We start from the raw sequence: 20,601 nt of genomic DNA, 5'->3' as shown, positions 1-20,601 counted from the left end.
AGAAGGAAAATATTCACATGAAGGAGTCATCAAGAGTGCATGACTTGCCTCTATTTGGTTGATCAACAAATTGTCGAATTTGAACCCAGGAATCCTCTTCTCGCTGCACACCACACCCACGTCTTCCGTGTGCTTGCAGTCAGTGACACCCCAGCCGTTGGAGGAGCAGGCTGCGAGGGTTGTCTCCTTGCCAGTGCAGTAGATATTGTCCAACCAGATGGGCCCTGAAGGAAGCAGAGAAGAGAAAAACCAGGAACTATGTCTAAGGAAGTTTGAGTCTTTGGGGGCACCAACGTCATACATAGAAACATAATTTTCCCCGCTGGGTGTGGTCATCAATCGACTTTTAGTATGTTCTAGGCCATCTGGGTGCCTTTGCCAGAGTGGGCAGCTGATGTGAGCTGGGGATGTGGAAGATCAAAGATGACTAGGATAGGAAGCAGAGCTAAGCCCGGAAGTCACGTGGTAGAGGAAAAGGAGCAGGGCCTTTGGATACTAAGCTGGGCTTGAATTCTGGCTCAGCCACTTAGCTCTATGACCTTGGTCAAAGCCCCTTTTTCTCATCAGTAAAGTGGGGACGATAATGACACTTGAATTGCAGCAGTGTGTGCAGATTAGAGACGATACAGGGCACAGGTCTCATTGATCGTTGGCCCATGGCTACTTCAAACGGTAATGATGAAGAGGAGGAGATTTCAATTACACTGACTATGGCACAAGTGAGACTCCCCTTCCATCTGCAGCAGAGGCTGAACTCTGACCCCTCGGGGAAAACCTAAGATATCCTGCAACTGAGGGTTTCAGGTTTTTAAGGCATTTTCACATTTATTGCCTCCCCTGACTTTCCCATACCTCAGGGAAGAGGACAAGGTGGCATTGCTATTCCCATTTCACAGATGCAGAGCCTGGCTCAGAGAGGGCAACTCACCACGCAAGGCCCCCACCCCCAAGCCCAGAACTTGGTCTTTGATTCCCTGTTCAGTGCTCTTCTCACTTCCTCGTGTTTCCCATCTGATTCAGAGACGGCGCAGCCAGACTAACACACAGAGCCACCTCGTCAGGTTTCAGAAGTCAGGGGAAGGCAAGGCTGGGCTGCAGCCAGGCCATCTGCCTGGGACGACCCATAGAACTCTGCTCCCCTACTGTGCCTTTGCCTGTCTGCAGTAAGTTGACAATTTGGCGTGCAAAGTGCTAGAGGGGTAACCACAATGGGACACCACCTCACGCTCATTGAGATGGTTACAATAAAAAAAACAGGAAATAGCAAGTGTTGGTGAGGATGCGGAGAACTTAGAACCCTTGTGCACTGCTGGCGGGAATGTAAAATGGTGCAGCCACTAAGGAAAATAGTATGGAGCTTCCTCAAAAAATTAAAAATAGAACTACCATATGATCCAGCACTCCCCTTCTGGGTAGGTAACCAAAAAAATTGAAAGCAGAGTGTTGAAGAAATATTTGCACACCCATTATTACAGTATTATTCACGACAGCCAAAAAGTGGAAGCAACCCAAGCGTCCACCAACAAAATGTGGTATACGCATACACTGGACTATTATTTAGCCTTAAAAAGGAAGGAAATTCTGACACATACTACAACAAGGATGAACCTTGAGTTCATTATGCTAAGCAAAATAAACCAGTCACAAAAAGATAAAGACTGTCTGGTTCCACCTACGCGAGGTATCTAGAGAAGTCAAATTCACAGGAACAGAAGACAGAATGGTGGTTGCCAGGGCTGGGGGGAAGGGCACGTGGGGAGTGCTTGTCAATGGGTATAAAGTTTAGTTTTGCAAGAGGAAAGGTGTTCTGGAGATCAGTCATACAACAATGCGAATGTGCTTAACACTACTGAGCTGCACACTGAAAAACTGCTAAGATGGCACATTTTCTATTATGTGCATTTTACCACATTTAAAAATAAAAACTTTTAAAAAAGTGCTAGAGGGTTTCCAAATAGCGATTTTTATAAGAGCCACTACAAAATGAAAGGAAACAAAACCAAACCTCTCGTTTTTCTCATGATTCCATGTAGCACTCTATGATATAGTGGAGTCAGATAACCTGGTTTCAAATTCCCCCAGCCTCAGGCTTGGGCACTCCATGACTGGGTCAACTACTTAACCAAGCCTGTTTCCCACTTGTAGTGAAAACAACGACACCCAACAAACAGGTCACCATGAGATTCAATGAAAGAATGTATGTCCTTAGTACGTATGCAACTTCCCTCTCCCCTTCCTCCTTCCAGTAAGTCAGAAAAAGAGAGGATACTGTTGTTTCCATGATGCAAGGAGGAAGCAGATACAAACATTCCCATCGTAGAGATGAGAAAACTAAGGAGAATCTGAGGCTCTTGAAGGTCAGGGAGGGTACAGGCCAGTCTTCTGACTTGGAGGCCTCTCTGAAATGTGTCCGCTGTGATGGATGGCTGGTCAGGGCTCAAATGAGAGTGCCGCAGATGCATTGTGGGGAACAAGGAGCTTATTGAAAACATCTGGGCTGAGGTTTTGCAACTGGTCTCTCAATTTGGCTTAGTTTCCAAGCTGCCGAGCTCCACTGAAACAAATGCTCCCTAATCGATTGCTGTTTCAACAACAAACCAATGTTTGTCCTGCTAAGCAGTAGCAACGGGAGAGACCCTCCACCCTATTCCAGCTGCAGCTGCAGCGAAAGAAACCACTCTAAGGGGCGAGGGGGTGGGAAGCCCGAAGAGATGCAAAACAGAGCCACAAGGCCTGCTTTCATTTCCGATAAGGAACAGTAGAAATTAGCACCCGGGAATGCTACCGGGAACTAACTTACCCGAAAGAGGTGCTTTCATAAGTAGCTTCAATTCAGCTCCAATAAGCCGGCTCTCTATATATGCCCACTGGTTCTTTTTTCGTAGATGGTGGAAATGTGAACTTCTACTTATCCCGAGATAGCACGACCATGCATGGTATACTAATTTGGTCTGATTTCATGACACTTTTTTTTTCTGGATGCTTAATGCCTATCACTAGACCGTCTGATTCCCAAGGAATCAGCTTCTGGCTCTGCCTCCTGGAAGGCAGAATGGTTCTAGACACAGTTCAGTAGATGCCATCTCAGAGCTGCCAGAAAAGTGGCACTCGGGACCCACGTAAGGCTCAAACTTTGTACACAAAAAGCCACTCGAGCATGAGCAAAACTTCATTGTACTCTTTCAACTCACTTACTCTACGAAATGCTTCTCCTGATGAAGGGAGAAGAGATGAACAAACAAATTAACCGACCCTTTGGAAGACAAGTGAGTTTCCACTTGAATGCCAGAGTGTTCCCCTGGGGTGTCAGGGCAATGGATAGTGTTCAACTTGGACTCTTCAGGGCCCCACTGTGGTCATCTGCTGGCTCTGTCACTCTTATCTGAAGAGTGCGAGGTGCAGGGGCATCAAATCTGATCTCAGATCTGAAGACAGACAGAGGATAGCAGCCACGTGAGGTTCAGACTGCTGTGAGACCTGTCCAGAGGGTGCAAAGGGAGCGGCTCCCTCTGTGGAACCCTCCAAAGGGGCCCATGATTTCCTGAGCTGAGAGACCTTTAGGAGAAGAGACCCGGGAACAGGCCAGGCTGGAAAACTGGGGAGGCCCCTGGGTGCTCTCGAGGCTTCATTCCTCAGCCTGAGCTGCAGGGGAGGCGGGTGGTGAGCACTCCAGCAGGGGTACCTCTCACAGGCTCAGCTGTGGCATTCCCTGTTCATCCCAGAGCCGGCGTGCAGGCTAAGCCCCATCGGAGCACACCACAGGGCACTGCTCACCTCCTCTGGTCACTATGCCAAGTACTGGTTGCCAACTGCTTTTAATATTCTCCCAAATGAAAATGAATCCATCAGCTAATATTAACTGAGTGCCTGCCCTGTACCCAGTGCTAAAAATCCTAGACCAATGCCGATGAAATTCAAATACATTTATATTTAAAAGGTCTTTCATGACGTAAACTAAGCATCACTTTATGTAGACAGCATGATCCCTAAAGTCCTATAGACACGACAGTTTGTAATTGTCTTCGCATCTGTCTCTTTGATACTTCTCTTCTCCTAAATCTTGATGGTTTCAACAGCCACACACATGACCCATCCAGGACTCTTGGTTACTATACTTCTTCTCTCCAATGACTTTCTTCCACCCTACGTCAGCTACTGTCCCGTGGTCATAGCTGAGACATTGTCATTATCAATACTCGCATGCCCTCCCCAGTCTCCATTTCTACGCTTCTGCCGTGCATCCACCTCCCCCCACCCTATCTTTCGGGCATACTCCTTCTAGTGTTGCAGTCTCAACAGAGACCCACAATCCATCAATCCTAGCAGCTTTCCACAGCCCTCCGACTCCTCCACGTAGTACCTTCCACGGACAATGATTTTAATTGCTCCCTTGCATATTCCCTCTACTCCTTTGAATTTTTCTCGCTTCATCGATCTTCAATGGCAAAGTCTGAGCCAGGTTAACCCAGCTCCGCAGCCACCCCATTCTCACTCCTGGGCAGGTGAACATTGGGGGAGGAAAAACCACACCCGTCTTATCTGATGACAGGTAAATGTAAAGTTTGGGTAGAAATAAAATAAAGTTGTCACTGGAAAAGCCCCATAGTCACTGGAAAGCACTTGTTATAAAATAATTAGGCTTAGAGAGCCTGGAATAGAAAATGTAAATCCGCCATTACTCCTGGATCACTCAGCTAGCAGCGAAACAGAGATGTGGAAGTATGGGGCAGTGTCCGGAGCTTTTGTAAAGAAGAGAAGAAATGGGTTCCCAAAGCCCAGCATGTGCTGACTCATGTCTGCAGCTTCCACTCTCCTCACTGGGAGGAACACTGTGCCCTCAGGGCGGTCTCCTGACCCCATCACTCCAACAGGACACGTTTGACTCCACAGAGGTGAGACAGGCATGAGATGGCATTTCCCTTCCCCTGTAGTTTCCAGAATAACAGAAAGCAGGGGTTGGATGGGACCATAACAATGACCCATTTCAATGACTCCCAAACCTGGCTATGTTTACAGTCACTTGGGAGGTTTCCAAAAGTTACAGAGACCTAGACTCCAGCCCAGACTTCGGCCCAGAGTAGGGTGGGTTAGTCCCCACCAGGAATTCTTATGCCATCAGCGTGGCATCAATCCATTAGTCCAGGATGGGAGTGTGGGCACCTCTGCTTTAGTCCAGCAGCCAGACCCATGCTGCGGCCGGGGCAGTAGCCCGGCCAGGCAGAGGGGCTGCCATTGCTTTCCCAGCCTGGAGAGGGGGAGCTCTCAGCTCTTGGATTTTTTTTTTTAAGTAATGGCTTTCACTCTTATCTATTTTCCTACTTAGGATCACAGACATGAGCGTGTCAAGAGTTCTTAGAAAGCCTAACTGCCAGACGGGGAAACTGAGGCCAAAGAGGAAAAGTGTCTTCCTGTAAAGCATTTATTTAGTTGGATCAGCACCGAGACTGAGCTCAAGGTTCTGGGCTCCAAGCCTGCCCTCCCCCAAAGCTCCTACCAAAAAAATTTTTCAATATATTGATTGAACTTAACAAGGGAAGAAAGACTAGGCCAAGCAAAGTGAAAACCCAAAGCAACTCTCCCTGTCACGGCCAAGCCCAGGACAGCCTGTTAGTGTGAACAGCGTGAGCTCTACATGCAGGAGGTGGGGAGAGGCAGGGAACGCTGGCCTGTGGGCAGCGTTTGTGAGAAGGAGCGAAAGGCACAACTCCAAGCCGCAACAGGGAGAAAGGTACCACCTGCCCTGTCTGATACAGCCCAGGCGGGGCACCTGGCTCGGAGAGATGAGCACAGACTGACTTCAGCCCCCACCTAGGGTCACCACCACATCTGGCTCTCCCACGATGAGGCATTTCCCAGGATACCGGACTTTGCCTGCTAAACCAGGGAAGTCCGGGTCACTACACCCTCCCCAGCACCCCTCCACTACCCCTTCCTGCACTGACACGGGAGCTTGCGAGATGGGGTATTATCAGGAATTCATACATGACAGTAATCGCAGCTCCCTTTACCAGGTTAACCACATGTAAGCCTGTTCCAGGGTTTCCAGGAGACACTAGCACTCGGTGCCAGAGCACAGGGCGTTTTACCTTCCCCCTTGCCATAGGAGGAGCTGGCGGTCCAGGACTTGGCCTCCACATATCCCAGCTCCCGGCAGACGACGTGGGCGGCGTGGATGGAGAAGTCATCATCGCACACAGTCCCCCACTTGCCATCGTAGTACACCTCCACCCGCCCCTCGCTGTGCTTCCTCTTCTGCCCGGCCAGGCGCAGCTGGATCTTGACGTCGGAGGTTGCCTGAGGCTGGTGGTACTCGGGAGCTGGTTGCTGGAAGTACTCGGGGTAGTGGGGCCAGCTCTCGTACTGCGCCAGGCTCAGGCAGGGAAGAAGGCAGAGCACAGCCAAACCACTGCAGAGGCGGGAGCCTCCGTGCCTCTCCATCCCCGTCCTCTGCCGGAGCGCCTCCCGGAGCTGGCACCGGGCGGTTAGGAGCAACAGGCAGGAGTTTCCTGGAAGAGAGGAGAGATGAAGGCTGCAGACCCCTGCAAAACGTCTGGGCAGTTTTCTGCTCTTGAAGTAACTCATGAAGCAGTTACTGCTCTGCTTCATGCGTAAAGCTGTTCATTCTAGACTCCAGCCTCCTCTTTTCTCCCACTTTACGTTTCAGCCAGACAGGTCTGTGAATTCCCACCTCCTTCACCCACTCACCTCCCCATGTCTCTGAAATGCTTTTTTTCAGTCGAGCTCCTGGCAGGAAACAGCACACTCAGACTTAATCTGAGGCAAGTGTTTTAAAAGACTATCTTACAGATGTGTGGGCAGAGTTCAGGGAAAGGAACAACGGAGAGGGCGACACCCAGCTGGCAATAGAGGAAAGCTGTTACCACCTCCAGGCTTGAAGGGCCAGGGCGAGAGCTGTCACCAGAACCAGAGAGAGTGGCTCAACTGCGAGGGCCGCCTGTTCGGAGCTGTGGCTTCAGTGACAGCTGGGTCTCAGAGTCAGCCCACAGCAACAGAGGCAGGCAGAATAAATGCCCGAGCTCATTCTCCTCCGGTCTTCTTTTTTTTTTTTTTTAAGATTTTATTTTTTCCTTTTTCTCCCCAAAGCCCCCCGGTACATAGTTGTGTATTCTTCATTGTGGGTTCTTCTAGTTGTGGCATGTGGGACGCTGCCTCAGCGTGGTCTGATGAGCAGTGCCATGTCCGCGCCCAGGATTCGAACTAACGAAACACTGGGCCGCCTGCAGCGGAGCGCGCGAACTTAACCACTTGGCCACGGGGCCAGCCCCCTCTCCTCCGGTCTTCTGATCTCTTTCTGGTGCCTCCTATTGGGCAAACCAGCCTGAGTTTAGCTATACCGGTTGGCCTCCTGAGGCACCAGGGATGGTGGAGAGGGAGGGCAGCAGAGAGCATCCCGCACAGTCCTCCTTTCTCCTCCCCATCTGTACACTTTCTCCTTCTCCAGGGCCCAGCTCAAGTCCCATCTCCTTCATGCAACACTCCCACCGAAGCAGCCTCCAGGCTTCTCCCTTCCAGGGCGGGCTTATTAGCTAGACACTCTTCTCACCCTTCCCAGACACTTTCATGTCCCCAAGCAGGTTACCAACTTCTTAAGGGCGGGACTTGTATCTCACTCTTCGTTGGCTCCTCCAGAGCAAATATGGTAGGATCACGGACACGTTTATTGAAGGAGAGGGTGTTAGTTCAGGGACCGGCCCTGGTGAAATGTGGAGCTGGAGGGTGCTGCGTTGAAGAGGCCGTAGTGAGCTCTCCAGGTACTCCCTCTGGGGATGTCAGCTGACCAGATGAAATGGCCTCTTCCAAGCACCCAGAGGAACACTAGGAGGCTCTGAGTCTGTCTTTACTGGCTCATGGGCTGCTGTTCTCTCTGCGCACACACCCAAACCCTCCTGTGGCGCTGCCTTCAGGCTCCAGGTCTTCAGACATACTTGCATGCTGCCCACACACACCTCTGATCTTATTATGCCTTAGACTCTGGACCACAAGACGGCGAGGCTGCTGAGTGAGGAGGTCAGAGGCGAAGCCCCCTCAACAGCTCTTACACCTCACCTGTCCTTGCTGAGCTGCCATTTCTGCAAATGGCAGTTCAGAGAGCAGCCCTGAGACACATCTCTCACCCCAGGGAGGCCAAGGGTGCCCTGGTGACAATTCCATCCCTTTTCATAGTTTCTGTCCCTGAGGGGTGAGGGGGCTTAGACCAGCCTGATTTTTGCACACAGTAGGGAGGCATAAGGCTCACTGCGGCAAACAGGAGAGGGGCCAAGTGGCCTGTCATTGAGCAAAGAAGGGCTGGACAGCCGAGCGGGAGGAGCACAGACTCTGGAGCCAGACAGTCTGGGGTTAAATCCTCATTCTGATACTTACCAGCTGTGCAACCTTGTGCAAATATTTAAACCTCTCTGTGTTTATGACCTATAAACTGGGGATCACAACCATATCTAGCTCACAGCATTGTTATGAAGATTGAATGAAAGGCACGTAATAAGTACTACAGGAGCATTTGCTAAATAAAAATGTAAATTCTCAAGACTGTGGGTACCATACCCAAGTGGAGCCTACTTCCAAGAATTCTGGAGTGAGGTCATAGAGCAAAGGACAAATACTTAGCCTGTGTGCCTTGCTCCTTCCATAATTCGGAGGGATGGGAAGACTATCTTAAAAGGACCGCAGGAATGTTTCATGGAAGAGGAAGCAGACTTGGCATGTGGGGCCCCAAAAGCAAAACCAGGACCAGTAGGAGGGAGCTAAAAGGGGGTAAAATACATCCTATTTTAACCAGGTACAGAGCTCATGGCACATCACCATCAAGGAAGGACCAGATGACTGCCCAGAGCTGCCCGGGAGGGACGATCAAACTTGCAGAGAGGCAGTCCTCGTCTGTCAGGATGGCCAGGCAGTGCCCAGTCCCCCGTGAGGGTGCCAGAGCAGAGACGCCAGTGCTCAAGGGACAGTCGCGACCAAGGACCTCGGAACGCCCTCCGGTTCCACAGGAGATCCAGCCATCCTCATCCTGTGACTCACAAACAAGGCCAGAAAGTTGTGGGGATCCTGCAATAGCCCCTTTCAGACCAGAGCCTGACAAACCAGTAATGTTTCCTCTCTGTCCTGGACACACTTCATCCCCTTCAAAGTTCACGAGCTCATCTCTGCCTCGCCAGAACCTTGAGGCATGGGTGGAGGAGGCAAGGATTATGATTCTTATTGTATAAGGGACAAAATCAAGAACCAGAGAGGATTAAGGACTTGACACGAGTTAGTGCAGGCAAAGCCAGAACTAGCCACTCTCAAGCTACCAAAACTTCAGTGATCCACTAGCACATACAAAAAAAAAGTCCAAATTCTGCTTAGGACATAGAAGCCTTTGCGATCTGGCACATGCCTACATTCCTAGCCTCAGTTCCAATGACACTTCTCCCCGCGCCCTCATTCCAGTCTCCCACATATCACCTGTCCGATCATATCAGCTATACTTGGTTTAAGTTTTTCCACCTAGATTAACGTGCCTCCATCCCCAATCCCTCCCCACCCCCCCAATAGCATATGTCTCAATCCTTCCCATTCTTCAAGGAAACCTTCCCAGATGCTCCTAATCAGAATGAATGTCTTCTCTGATCCTCTTTGAAATGGCATTTTGCTTGTGCTTTACACTATTATCATGTCAGGCTCTACCAGACCCTTGCCCCAGGAGGTAGAAGCCATCTCTTTGTCATTTCTGGCTATGGCAGACTAACTCATATTAGATAAACCTTCCTGCCAAGAATAGCTGGAAAAGGAAGACGAAATACTAAAAGCACATATTTGAAGACAATGGAAAACTATTGGGTTAGCAAGGCCTCAGGGAGCCAAGAACCCAGAGAGAGAAGGGAAGTCCAGCAGGTGAGCCTGGTGTTGTATCTGCTTTTCTCTTTCAGACATTGGCAATTCCAAGGCAGGGGCCCATAGGCTGAGAAGTAAGCAAAGCTTTAGGCAGCCTCCGAGGACTGAGAAGACAAAAATCTGGGTTCAGAGTCTGCCAAGGAGGAAGGGCCCTGTTAAACAGCTCCAGGACTCAACTCCAGACCCGGGGCAGGAGTTATGTCCTACATGTTAGAAAGCTCTAACATCCACACAATTGGAATTTCAAAGGAGAAGAAAGGAAGAACGTATGAAATATTTAAGAGGTAATGGCCAAGAATTATACAAAACTGATGAAAGATATCAAGTCCAAGCAGCTTACAAAGAAAACCACACCTGGGCATATCAAAACCCACCCAGGGGAAATCCAAGACAAAGAGAACATCTTAAAAGCAGCCAGAGTAGAAAAGGAGCATTACCTTTAAAGGAGCAACAGTAAGACTAACAGCTGGACTTCCACGGAAACAGGGAAACAAAGAGAATCCCTGACATTTTCAAAGGGACGAAAAAATAAGTCAATTTAGAATTCTGTAACCATTGGAGAGAATAAAGGCGAAATAAGGGCATTTCAGACAGACCGAAGTGGAGAGAATTTGTCATCAGAGGACCCACAAGATGGAAATACTAAAGGAAGTTCTTCAGGCCAAAGGAAAAATCATCCTAGATGTTAGTAAGGAGGAATGAAGGGTATGGAAGGGGAAGCTATGTAGGCGGATCTAAATGAAGATCAATTGTGCGAAACAACATCTTGTGCAGTTTAAAACATAGTTGTCATTAAGATACATGGCAACAGGGGCCGGCCCCATGGCCGAGTGGTTAAGTTCATGCTCCACTGCGGCGGCCCAGGGTTCGGATCCTGGGCATGGACATGGCACCGCTCGTCAGGTCACTTTGAGGCAGCATCCCACATACCACAACTAGAAGGACCCACAACTAAGATACACAGCTATGTATGGGGGAGTTTGGGGAGATAAAGCAGAAAAAAAAAAGAAAGATTGGCAACAGTTTTTAGCTCAGGTGCCAATGTTTAAAAAAAAAAAGATACATGGCAACAATAGCACAAAAGATAGGAGAGGATTAAAGGGAAAGCGTTTCAAGGTTCTCGCACCATCTGAGAAGTGGTAAGAGGACTGTAGTGTTTTAGACTATAGCAAGTCTTAATAGTCTTAGATCGGCGGATGTGGCAATCTTTATGATAATCACCATAAGAAGGGTAAAAACAAAGAAAAAGGAGAATGAACAGGTTAATAAAGGGGGGAAATGATGGAATTCTAAAAAATACTTGATTAAGCCAAAATTAAAGCAATAAAGCAGAGAAAAAGTAACACAGAACGGTTATCACAAGTAGAAAAAATAGTAAGATGGTGGATTAAAACCCAAATTATAACAGTAATTACATTAGATGAAATAAATACTCCAATGAAAAGACAAAGACTGTCAGAGTGGGTTTAAGAAAACGATACTACTTAAATTTTTTATAAGAGACACAGACATTTAAAGTTAAAATATACAACATACACACATTAATGAAAAAAGAGCTGGTACAAAGTCAGAGAAAGTTGACTTCAAGACAAGAAACATTACTGGTTTGGGAAGGGACACTGTATGATGATGAAAGTGAGTCCAACAGGAAGACATGACTTCTCAATTTGTATACATGGACTCGATATGTGCAAAATAAATATTGCCAGAACAGGAAAAAATAGACAAATCTGTAATTATAGTGGGAGAGCTTACACACCTTTTGTCAGGAGCAGTAGACAAAAAAATCCTTGCTCTGAAGATGTAACGACACGATTAACAAGAGTGACCTAACTGACAAGTTTCCATCCACTGTGCTCAACTACAGAGCACAGATTTGCTTCAAGTCCACTTGCAAGATTTACCCAAACGGTGTCCAAGTTGGGTCATAAAGTAAATCTCACCACATTCAACGAACTCACACAGAATGTGTTGCCCAACTACAATAGAATTAAGCTGTAGACCCATAACTAGAAAATCCCCAAATATTTAGAAATGATGTAAAAGGAAATAAATTTATTACAATTAATCTAATTACTATTAGATTACTATTAGTAATCCAATTACTATTAATCTCCACCCAGGTCACATTCCAAATCAATTTACTTGTTCAGCAGACATTCACCGAGCTCCTCTCCACGCTGGGCCTCCTGTGGCACCGCAGACGTGTTCTCTCCATGGTGCTGATAGGCACTGACACAGTGTTGATGGTCACCCTGCCGGGTGCCGGCAGGAAATCAGTGAATGTTCATAGAGTCAACTACCCGAGCCCGGGTGGCCTGACTTGGAACTCAGGAAGGTTTTCCACTTCCACACTGCTTCTATATCCTCATCTTACAGAAATTTAAGGCAGAAAGTGTATGACTTGCCAAAGGTCACACAGAATGACAGAGCTAGAACCGGTATGAAGCTGACATTATAAAGTGTCTCCTATATGCGGGCACTGTGTATTCATCATGCCTTTTTATTTTCTGTATTTCTGCTGTTTTGACATCTTTCCTAGGGCTAGTTGATTCCTAGCGATGATAAAGGACTGCAAACCGGCCAGTTCAGAGCCACACCCTCCCAATCACCTCCTGTATGGGCTCTCACATTCTGGGCCACTGTCCCCCTGCCCTGATCAGCCCAGGGTCACAGAGACAGTCCCTATGCCACAGAGCAAGCCAGAGTTATTCAGCCAGCCAATCCTAAACCTGCTTACCCTGCTCGCCCTGCCTCACCCCCTCCCTGCTGGGAAACCACACAAAGGCTCTTGCCCACCTTTCCCCTCTCCCTCTGCCCCCTGACCCACCTGGTGCTTCCCCGTGTGGCCCTGCGTGGCCCACCACGCCTCCTGTTTCTAGGGATCTGTGAGTATACACTTCTTCCTTCATGACAGTCATTTCCGTGTCTGTGTGTCTTACCATTAAAACAAATTCCAAGTACTTTTAAAAACATTATTCTCAACCTTCTGTATTAATTCACCTAATGAGGTAAACACCATTATTATCCTCTGTCAACTATATTAATTCACCTAATGAGGTATACACCATTATTATCCTTAGGAGGTAGACGAGGCACAGAGAGGTTGGGCAAGTGGCCTAAGGTTGCAGTGACGGTAAGTGGCAGGCCAGGACCTGATCGAGGGCAGCAGGCTGACCTGGGCTGTGTCCTTCGCAGAAATGCTCTGCTGCCCCTCAGCAGCTGCGCCCCAGGCCAGCACTTGCCCACCACATCTGCCAGCCTCTCCCCGACAAGGGAGCCACAAAGGCCTCCAGACCATCTCTGCACGTCTCAGAAAGAAATGAAAAAAATATGTGGCCCTGCAATATTTTAAAAGAATTCAATCTCTGGATTTGCATTTCTATAAACTGCTCCACTCATCTTCTTGGATTCCACAATCTGTGGGAATGGCCAGTGTTCAACTCCTAAATCTTTCCTAGAAAAATACTCCTGGATTTTTTGCTTCTTTTGTGGGGACTTCTCCTACTCTCTGCTCTGGGGAATTGTAAATATTTGACCCAGATGCTTCTCTCTTCTTTTAAAAATAGCTTTTATGGGTTTTTTGTTGTTGTCATTTCTTATTGCAAAAGTTATACAAGCTGGTGATAACAATCTGGAGAATGCAGGGCCAGCCCAGTGGCATAGTTGTTTGTTTCATGCGCTGTGCTTCCGTGGCCCAGGGTTCATGGGTTAGGATCCCAGGCTGCGACCTCTGCACCGTTCATCAAGCCATGCTGTGGCAGTGTCCAACATATAAAATAAAGGAAGACGGGCATGGATGTTAGCTCAGGGCCGATCTTCCTCAACCAAAAAAAAAAAACGGAAATCTTGAGAATGCAAACAAGTAAAATGAAAAACGTCATTTGCAATACTGCTGTCAGAGATAACCATTATCAGCACTGTGGTGTATAATGCTTACAGCCTTTTTTCTGTACATGCATATTTCCTTTTAAAAATTGGAATCATTTTCTACATACTGCTTTGTAAGCTGCTTTTCACGTTTAACAGTATATTGCCAACGCTATGCCTCATTGACTATTCTTTTACTAGCTTTTTATTACACAGTATCCAAGCCTATGGACACACTGTAAGATTGAATATTGCTATAGTGCTATAAACATTGTTGAAATGAATATCCTTGTACGTAACACTTTCCACAACTTTGGGATAAATTCCTAAAAGCAAAATTGCTGGGAAAAGGGCTGGTTAAAAGGCAACACTTCTGGAGGCTGGCCCCGTGGCCGAGTGGTTAGGTTCGCGCGCTCCGCTGCAGGCGGCCCAGTGTTTCGTTAGTTCGAATCCTGGGCGCGGACATGGCACTGCTCATCAGACCACGCTGAGGCAGCGTCCCACATGCCACAACTAGAAGAACCCACAACGAAGAATACACAACTGTGTACTGGGGGGCTTTGGGGAGAAAAAGGAAAAAATAAAATCTTTAAAAAAAAAAAAAAGGCAACACTTCTGAAAAACTATACTAGAGTCCAGAAAGGCTATATCAATTCACACGTCAGCCAGGAATATGTAGGTTTCCCACAATCTCAAAAATTCTAGCCATGACCATGTTATCAAACCTTTCTCCATCCGATAAGCAGAAAAGAGTATTTTGCTTTAACTAGCACTTCTTTTGCTACTAAGAAGGTTAAACTTTTTCCCCCATACTTAATGGCCCCTGTATTTCTTTTTTTTTTTTTTTGGAAATTACGTCTTCATGTTTTTTATCCTCTGTTCAACTGGATGTTCATCTTTCCCTGTCGCTTTGTAAAATTCATTTTTCTCAGTGGCATCCATCCAACCCTCGGGAGGGTAAGCTGTCCGGCGGAAGCCGACGGCCAAAGCAGAGCCTGGGCGGGTGCAGAGCTGAGGCCCGCGCCTCCCTCGCCCCCGCGCGCTCGGGCTCAGCCCCTCCCTGGCGGAGCCCCCAGCCGCTGGGGCGGGGCGGCCTCTGGGAACTGGGTCCCGCTGTTCGCGGCAACTCGTCCTGGGTCCTTTCTCGAGGACAGCCTGGGCCGCCCGCCACCGCGATGGTCCGGTTGAGGACCGCGCCCCGCGGGCGGTTGGGGGGAGGTTCCCTTCGCGGCCCGCAGGCCCGGGGTCGGGGAAGAGCTCCGGCGGGCGCACGCGGCGCGGGGCGCGGCACACGTGAGCCCGGGGGCGCGGGGCGCGCGGGCCGGTGACACGGTCCCCGAGCTGGACCGCGCGCTCACTCGGCGGCCTCGGCTCCCCAGCCCCGCAGCTGCGCCCAGGCCCCTGCCTCCCGCGGGCCGGGCCGGGTCAGGAGGGGGCGGAGGCCGCCCCAGGCTCCGTGGGAGCAGATGTCCACTCTCTTCTCACACGGCTCACGCGGGGCGGGAGCTGCTGGTGAAGCGGGACTCGCCTGGCCCCGGGCCTAGCACATGCTAGGCGCTCATTAAAACCCCGCTGGATGAGAACAGCGTGCGGACAGCTCAGCATAGATCCAGCCTCATTCCTGGGAGAGGGGCGGCGGGGACCAGGAGGACCTCGGCCCCGCTTGGGGGATGAGAGTCACAATTTTGTCTGTAAACCGCAGAGAGCTCACAAAGGAGCTGGAAGAGAACCCCAGGCAGCTGGGACTGCGGTTAGGCTGGCACAATGGGCGGCTCTCACCCCTAGAAGGTCATTCCCTCTTCGTCAGCCTTTTTCTCTGTAGAACAGACACGTGGATTCTACCTATGATGAAATGTATTCAGCTGATGCAGAAGAGAAACTTGGTGACCGCAGCCCCCCATGTCCCAGGAGGTGGGAGCCCCATCTTGCCCCAGCCACCCTCCCGGGTCCCAGCTTTATCACGTCCAGGGGTCGCTTTCATCTGCCTCAGGCTCTCGTGCAAGGTTCGGTCGGGAAAACTCAGAGAGGAGCAGGGTGGTCGACGGTACCAAACCTCAAACGAGAAAGACTCCCTGTGCCTCCTACGTTTCTGTAAGTAATGTCTTGTTTCACAAACGTGCTTCTTCCCGAAGGGATCATTGAAGCCGGTGAAAGTACCATTTTTTCATTGAACAATTTGCAGAGTTGTTGACTGAATTTTGGTAGCCTCTACAATAAAAGTTCCCTCTGTGGATTTATCCTCCCAGAGAAGGTGATAAATAAAGGGTTAAGGTACAGAAAAACATGCCCTCCTTTCTTTTCCTGCAAGAATGGAGGGACAGTCAGTATGACTCCCTAGTTCCTGTGAACTATCCCATATTCTGTTCCTATCAGTTCATAGAATCATCACAAATTGTGCTCTGTAAATAAAAAGTTATAATAGTCAATTTTAAAAATCCTTAATGATTACCCTTAACTGAGCACCTATTCTGGAACAAGTGTGAAGCCAGCTGCAGTGGGAGAGACACCAGAAAGGGGAGGTGCTCACATTCTTGCAGGGTTGGTCCTATCTAGAATGTAAATTCTGTCCTCATTATTCGCCCCTTGTCTCCTGAGTGGGTCCAGTCTCTCTATCTGGAATGGGAGAATTATAAGGAGAGAAGTTACTCAAGTATCAAACAGTTGGGCCCAGGCTGTGGGAGTGTTAGGAGGTATGGATGCAAAGGGTCCCTGTGAGTACAATGAGAGAGGTCAGAGCCAGAAAGGACCATGCAGGGCCATGCGAAGGTGGAGGGCCGCGTCCAGGGTCTCGTGGCTAAGGGAGGAAGGGCAGGGAGTATAATTTATATCTCCCGGTTCTCCAGCGCAGGACTCCTCCCACTTCAGCACAAAGGTCAGGAGAGGCTATGAGAGGAGGACGGCTGTGAGCAGGGCTGGGAAGGAGAATCAGGGAAAAAAAAAGTGGAGCAGTCTGGCCTGGAGCCAACGACATGATGCAAGCAACAGATGTGGAAATAAGCACTCAGTGCAGGGAAAGAAAAGAGACGGGGTTTGGAACACAGTGTTTGGAAGGTGCTGGAAAAGAAGGACGGATGGGCAGACCTTCAGAGCAGGAGGGGAATTCAGAGTCAGCAAGTCCATCTCATTTCACTTTACAGATAAAAGAAATGCGGAATAAGAGTTTAACGGACTGGCCCAGGGTTGACGGTTAGTACTTGCAGAGCCTCATCTTAACCTTGGGTATCCTGGCTTCCAATTCTATCTCGTATACCAGGCTGCCTGTCTGTCCCTGTCTGTCCTCATTTTGTCTCTCAGCCATGCTCTAAGTTCCTGGATGAGGTCTCTTGCAGAGGACCTGGAAGTATCATTCTGGGTCCCAAGATGCAACCAAGGACCATGACAAGAGCTCAGGCTCCCCGTCTGTTCTGTAATCTTAACAAGTCCCTGCCACTCCCAGCCTCCAGTTCCTCATTGTGTCATGAGGAGAGTGGGCTAGGACGGGGGAGGTGGGCAGATGGCGACTCGCACGTCAGAGTCAGCTAGCTGGTGATGGCTATCTGGGGTGCTGAGTGGCATTGAGACCCGAGGGGAAAGAGCGCTGGCCTGGATTTGTGATGACTGCTGTGGTCTGGGTGGCAGAGTGGCAGCATGTCTGCTGGGCATTTGCCATCCTAGGCACTGGAGGAACAATCTTAAGAACCTTTCTGGTTCTAAGATTTTATGACTCCACTGGAGTCCTCAAAGTCCTAGGTGAGAAGTCTATTGTTAGGAGTCGAACTGGGTTCCCTGCTTTGCTGTGGTCCGTCTTTGTAGGGGCGGACCCCTCCCTCTTTGAGCCCTGGGTCTAGAGCTGGATCTCAGGAAAGCTTCCTCCCCAGCACTCTCACTGCAGGACTGCCAGTGGATACTCGGCTGCCGAGCCCACCCCAGACCTCCATGAGTGTGTTTGCTCTGCTCCATGGCTGCTCCACCCACATCCGGCTCATCTGCTCTGACGGTCATCTGATACTTCACAGGCCTCTCCATTGTGGTTTGAAAAACAAACGCCACTCTATAGGTCAAGGGCTATTAAAGTGAGTGGACGGCGGGGGCCTCTGGCCTCTTGGCAAGCCTTCCTCCTGGTAACTATTGGCACCGTTGGTTCCCAGGACAGGTGATGTTGGGCCTCTTGGAGTCAGAACACAAGGGTCGAAATCCTGTTTTCACCACTACCAAGCTCTACAGATTTGGGGGCAATTTACTTTTAGAGGCTGGATTTCCTCTCCTGATTATGGAAATAACCCTCGTTACGTGTGTGCGTGTGTGTGTGTGTGTGTGTGTGTGAGAGAGAGTTGTGATGGTTAAATGAGATAACATGTGGAAATCCCTAGCACACAGCATAGCCTCATTCACATTCATTCTTTGCTTTCCTTCCTGCCAACTCAGATGCCCTGACTGTGGGGCCCTGTGCCTTGTACTTGGCAAATAGTTATTGAATGAATACTTATAAATTCCTATTCAAATCTTCACACCTTATCAAAACTACCTTTTTCTTCTGACTTCCATTGGACAGCAAGTTGATAAATGCATTCCTTATGAATTTATCGTATTAAGGAATTTAACACATTAAGGAATAAATCAGTTGCCTTTCTAAGGACAGGGCACTTTTATGTTTTAATGAAGAATGCCTAGACATGAACTCTAAGAGTTGAGTTTGCATATTGTGCAATGTTGGAAATAAGGGCATAGGGTTCCTTGTGAGGAGGTGGACCTTGCCCAGGTCCCTCAAATCAGCTGACGGGGTGTCTGCTTAGGTCTGCAACCCACTCCGGGTAGTAAAGGGCACAGGCAGACGTTGGGGCAATTTACGGGAAATGAAGCCCCCCTGGGATCCATGCAATCTCCCCTAAATGGCCCCTAATCATGTGCTGGACCCTGGCGCCCTGGCCCTCAGGGCCTGAGGCAGTGAGCGCTGCGGACTCTCAGAGGGGGTGCGGGCACCTGCGCTTGCGTCTGAAGGGCCCACGGAGCAGACTCACCAGGAGCCGGGACTCCTGAAGTCCCACTTCCTCTGAGAAGCCTCCTCGGCTGCTTCCACCCGCGGCCTGCCTCCACACACCTGTAGCTGTGCTCGGGGCCCACGGGCGGCGGGCATCCTCTCCTGTTCCCGGGGTGCCAGGCAGCCAAGCGCATCTCATCGCCTCTCTGAGGCCGTTTCCAAATGGATGCCAGCCTCAGGGAGGCAGGAGGAGCCCTTGTGGAGCAGCCCAGGAGGCTCCATCTTCAGCATCACAGTATATTAGGAGGTGTTGAGAGGTCAGAGTGCTTTACTTTGGGGGTCTGGTAATTTCGTCGTGCAAGGACTGTGGTGAGCAGCTCCACAGTATTTGCCCCCACCTATGGACGTCTGGACTTTCTTATTCTCTGACTGATTTATGAATTCATTTACCCCACCCTCCACCTTGTTCTAAAAGATGACTTCTACTTTAAACAGCAACCTGGACACCACCTGGGCTGGCCTTGAAGGTGGGATTCTGTTAAAGAGAAAGTTATATTTTAAAAAACCCTATATTTATTGATTACTATTCTGTGTCAATTACTGTGTGAAAAGTGCTTCACAGATGTGAACTCCTTTAATCTGGTCTAAACTGGCTCTTCACAATTCAAGCATAATGTGAGCCATATACGTAATTTAAATTTTTCTGGTACTCACATTAAAAAAGTAAAATGAAACAGGAGAAATTAATGTTAATGATATATTTTATTTAAACCAATATGTCCCAAAGATTATAATTCCAATATGTAATCAATGTAAGAATTACGTATGAGGTACTTTGCATTCTTTACTCATTCTAGTCTTTGAAATCTGGTGCATACTTTACACCCACGGCCCATGTCAGTTGGGACTAGTACGTTTCAGGTGCCCCCTGGCCCCATGTGGTGGTGGCTGCCACACTGGATGGCACAGCTCTGGGCAGCCCTGTGAGAGAGGTTCTATCAGCCCGCCTGTTTCCCTGAGGAAAACCCGAGGGATGGAAAGGCTTCGTGATTCTCCTATGGTCACAGAGCTAGAAAGCGATCATGCTGGCACCCAGGCAGCCAGACGCCAGAGCCGACCCCTTCTTCACCAGCCCCTCTTATCCCCGGCACTGAGACGTGTGCACTCCGGTGCAGCCGCATTGCCCAGCGACCAATCAGCTTGAGAAGACTGCTTTGGGTTAAAGGATTTGAGCTTCGCTAAGAAATGTAGTAGGATCCAAATGATTAAAAACAAAAGCCAAAAAAAAAAAGGCTTGAATTTTAATTGGAATAAAACAAGAGAAAGAAAACCAAACAGAAGCATGCTATGTGTCTGGCATTTTTTGGTGCCTCATCATGAACAAATATGGTAAATTCTCCTCCTACTCTTCTGGACACTTGATGACATTTGCATTGATGAAGACACATTTATCCTCCTCACACCTGCTCTTAGTCCTTGGTCAGAGATTTTTATTCCACTAAAGAAATCAAAAAGCCTGGTGGAGACATCTATCTGATACCACGGTTGGGAGAGTTTTTAGATAACAGGAAGATCTATTCTCAGCATTCACCTTTGAAGACCTCTAAGGTCATCGACAGCCCAAGAAGAGTCTATGCCAGGGAGGTTGCATCAGCACCCATCAGGGAAATTCCAGGGGCATCCTCTATCCTGAACACAAGCCAACTGAGTGAGGAGAACATTGCTGCAGCTCGTTCACACATACCAAACCAAGCTCAGGTTTCACCAACCCTCTCCAGGCATGCAGAGGAAAATTCCACAAAGGAAGGCCCACCTTGGAGAGTATTCTCTTAAAACCTCCTCCGAATGAAGGAATTATTGCAGCAGATGGTTAATTATTC

At 48.9% G+C, this 20,601-nt stretch overlaps 1 protein-coding gene across 3 annotated transcripts in view; it reads right to left on the bottom strand.

Annotated features, from left to right (window-relative positions):
• The window catches only part of LOXL2 (lysyl oxidase like 2), an 89,527-nt gene that overhangs the window by 54,158 nt on the left and 14,768 nt on the right, over positions 1 to 20,601 (bottom strand). For all 3 annotated transcript variants that reach the window (XM_044766833.2, XM_014835561.3, XM_014835562.3), the window contains exons 2-3: positions 6,087 to 6,506; positions 49 to 224 (exon numbers count right to left, since the gene is read on the bottom strand). In XM_044766833.2, the coding sequence (XP_044622768.1) occupies positions 49 to 224; positions 6,087 to 6,438 (528 nt within the window). In that variant the 5' untranslated portion in view covers positions 6,439 to 6,506. The remainder of the gene's footprint in view (positions 1 to 48; positions 225 to 6,086; positions 6,507 to 20,601) is intronic.

This window comes from Equus asinus, chromosome 3, assembly GCF_041296235.1.
Source record: "Equus asinus isolate D_3611 breed Donkey chromosome 3, EquAss-T2T_v2, whole genome shotgun sequence".
NCBI classification, from domain to species: Eukaryota; Metazoa; Chordata; class Mammalia; order Perissodactyla; family Equidae; genus Equus; species Equus asinus.
Note: the sequence above shows the minus strand (reverse complement) of the source record. Positions and strands in the feature narration are given on the sequence as shown.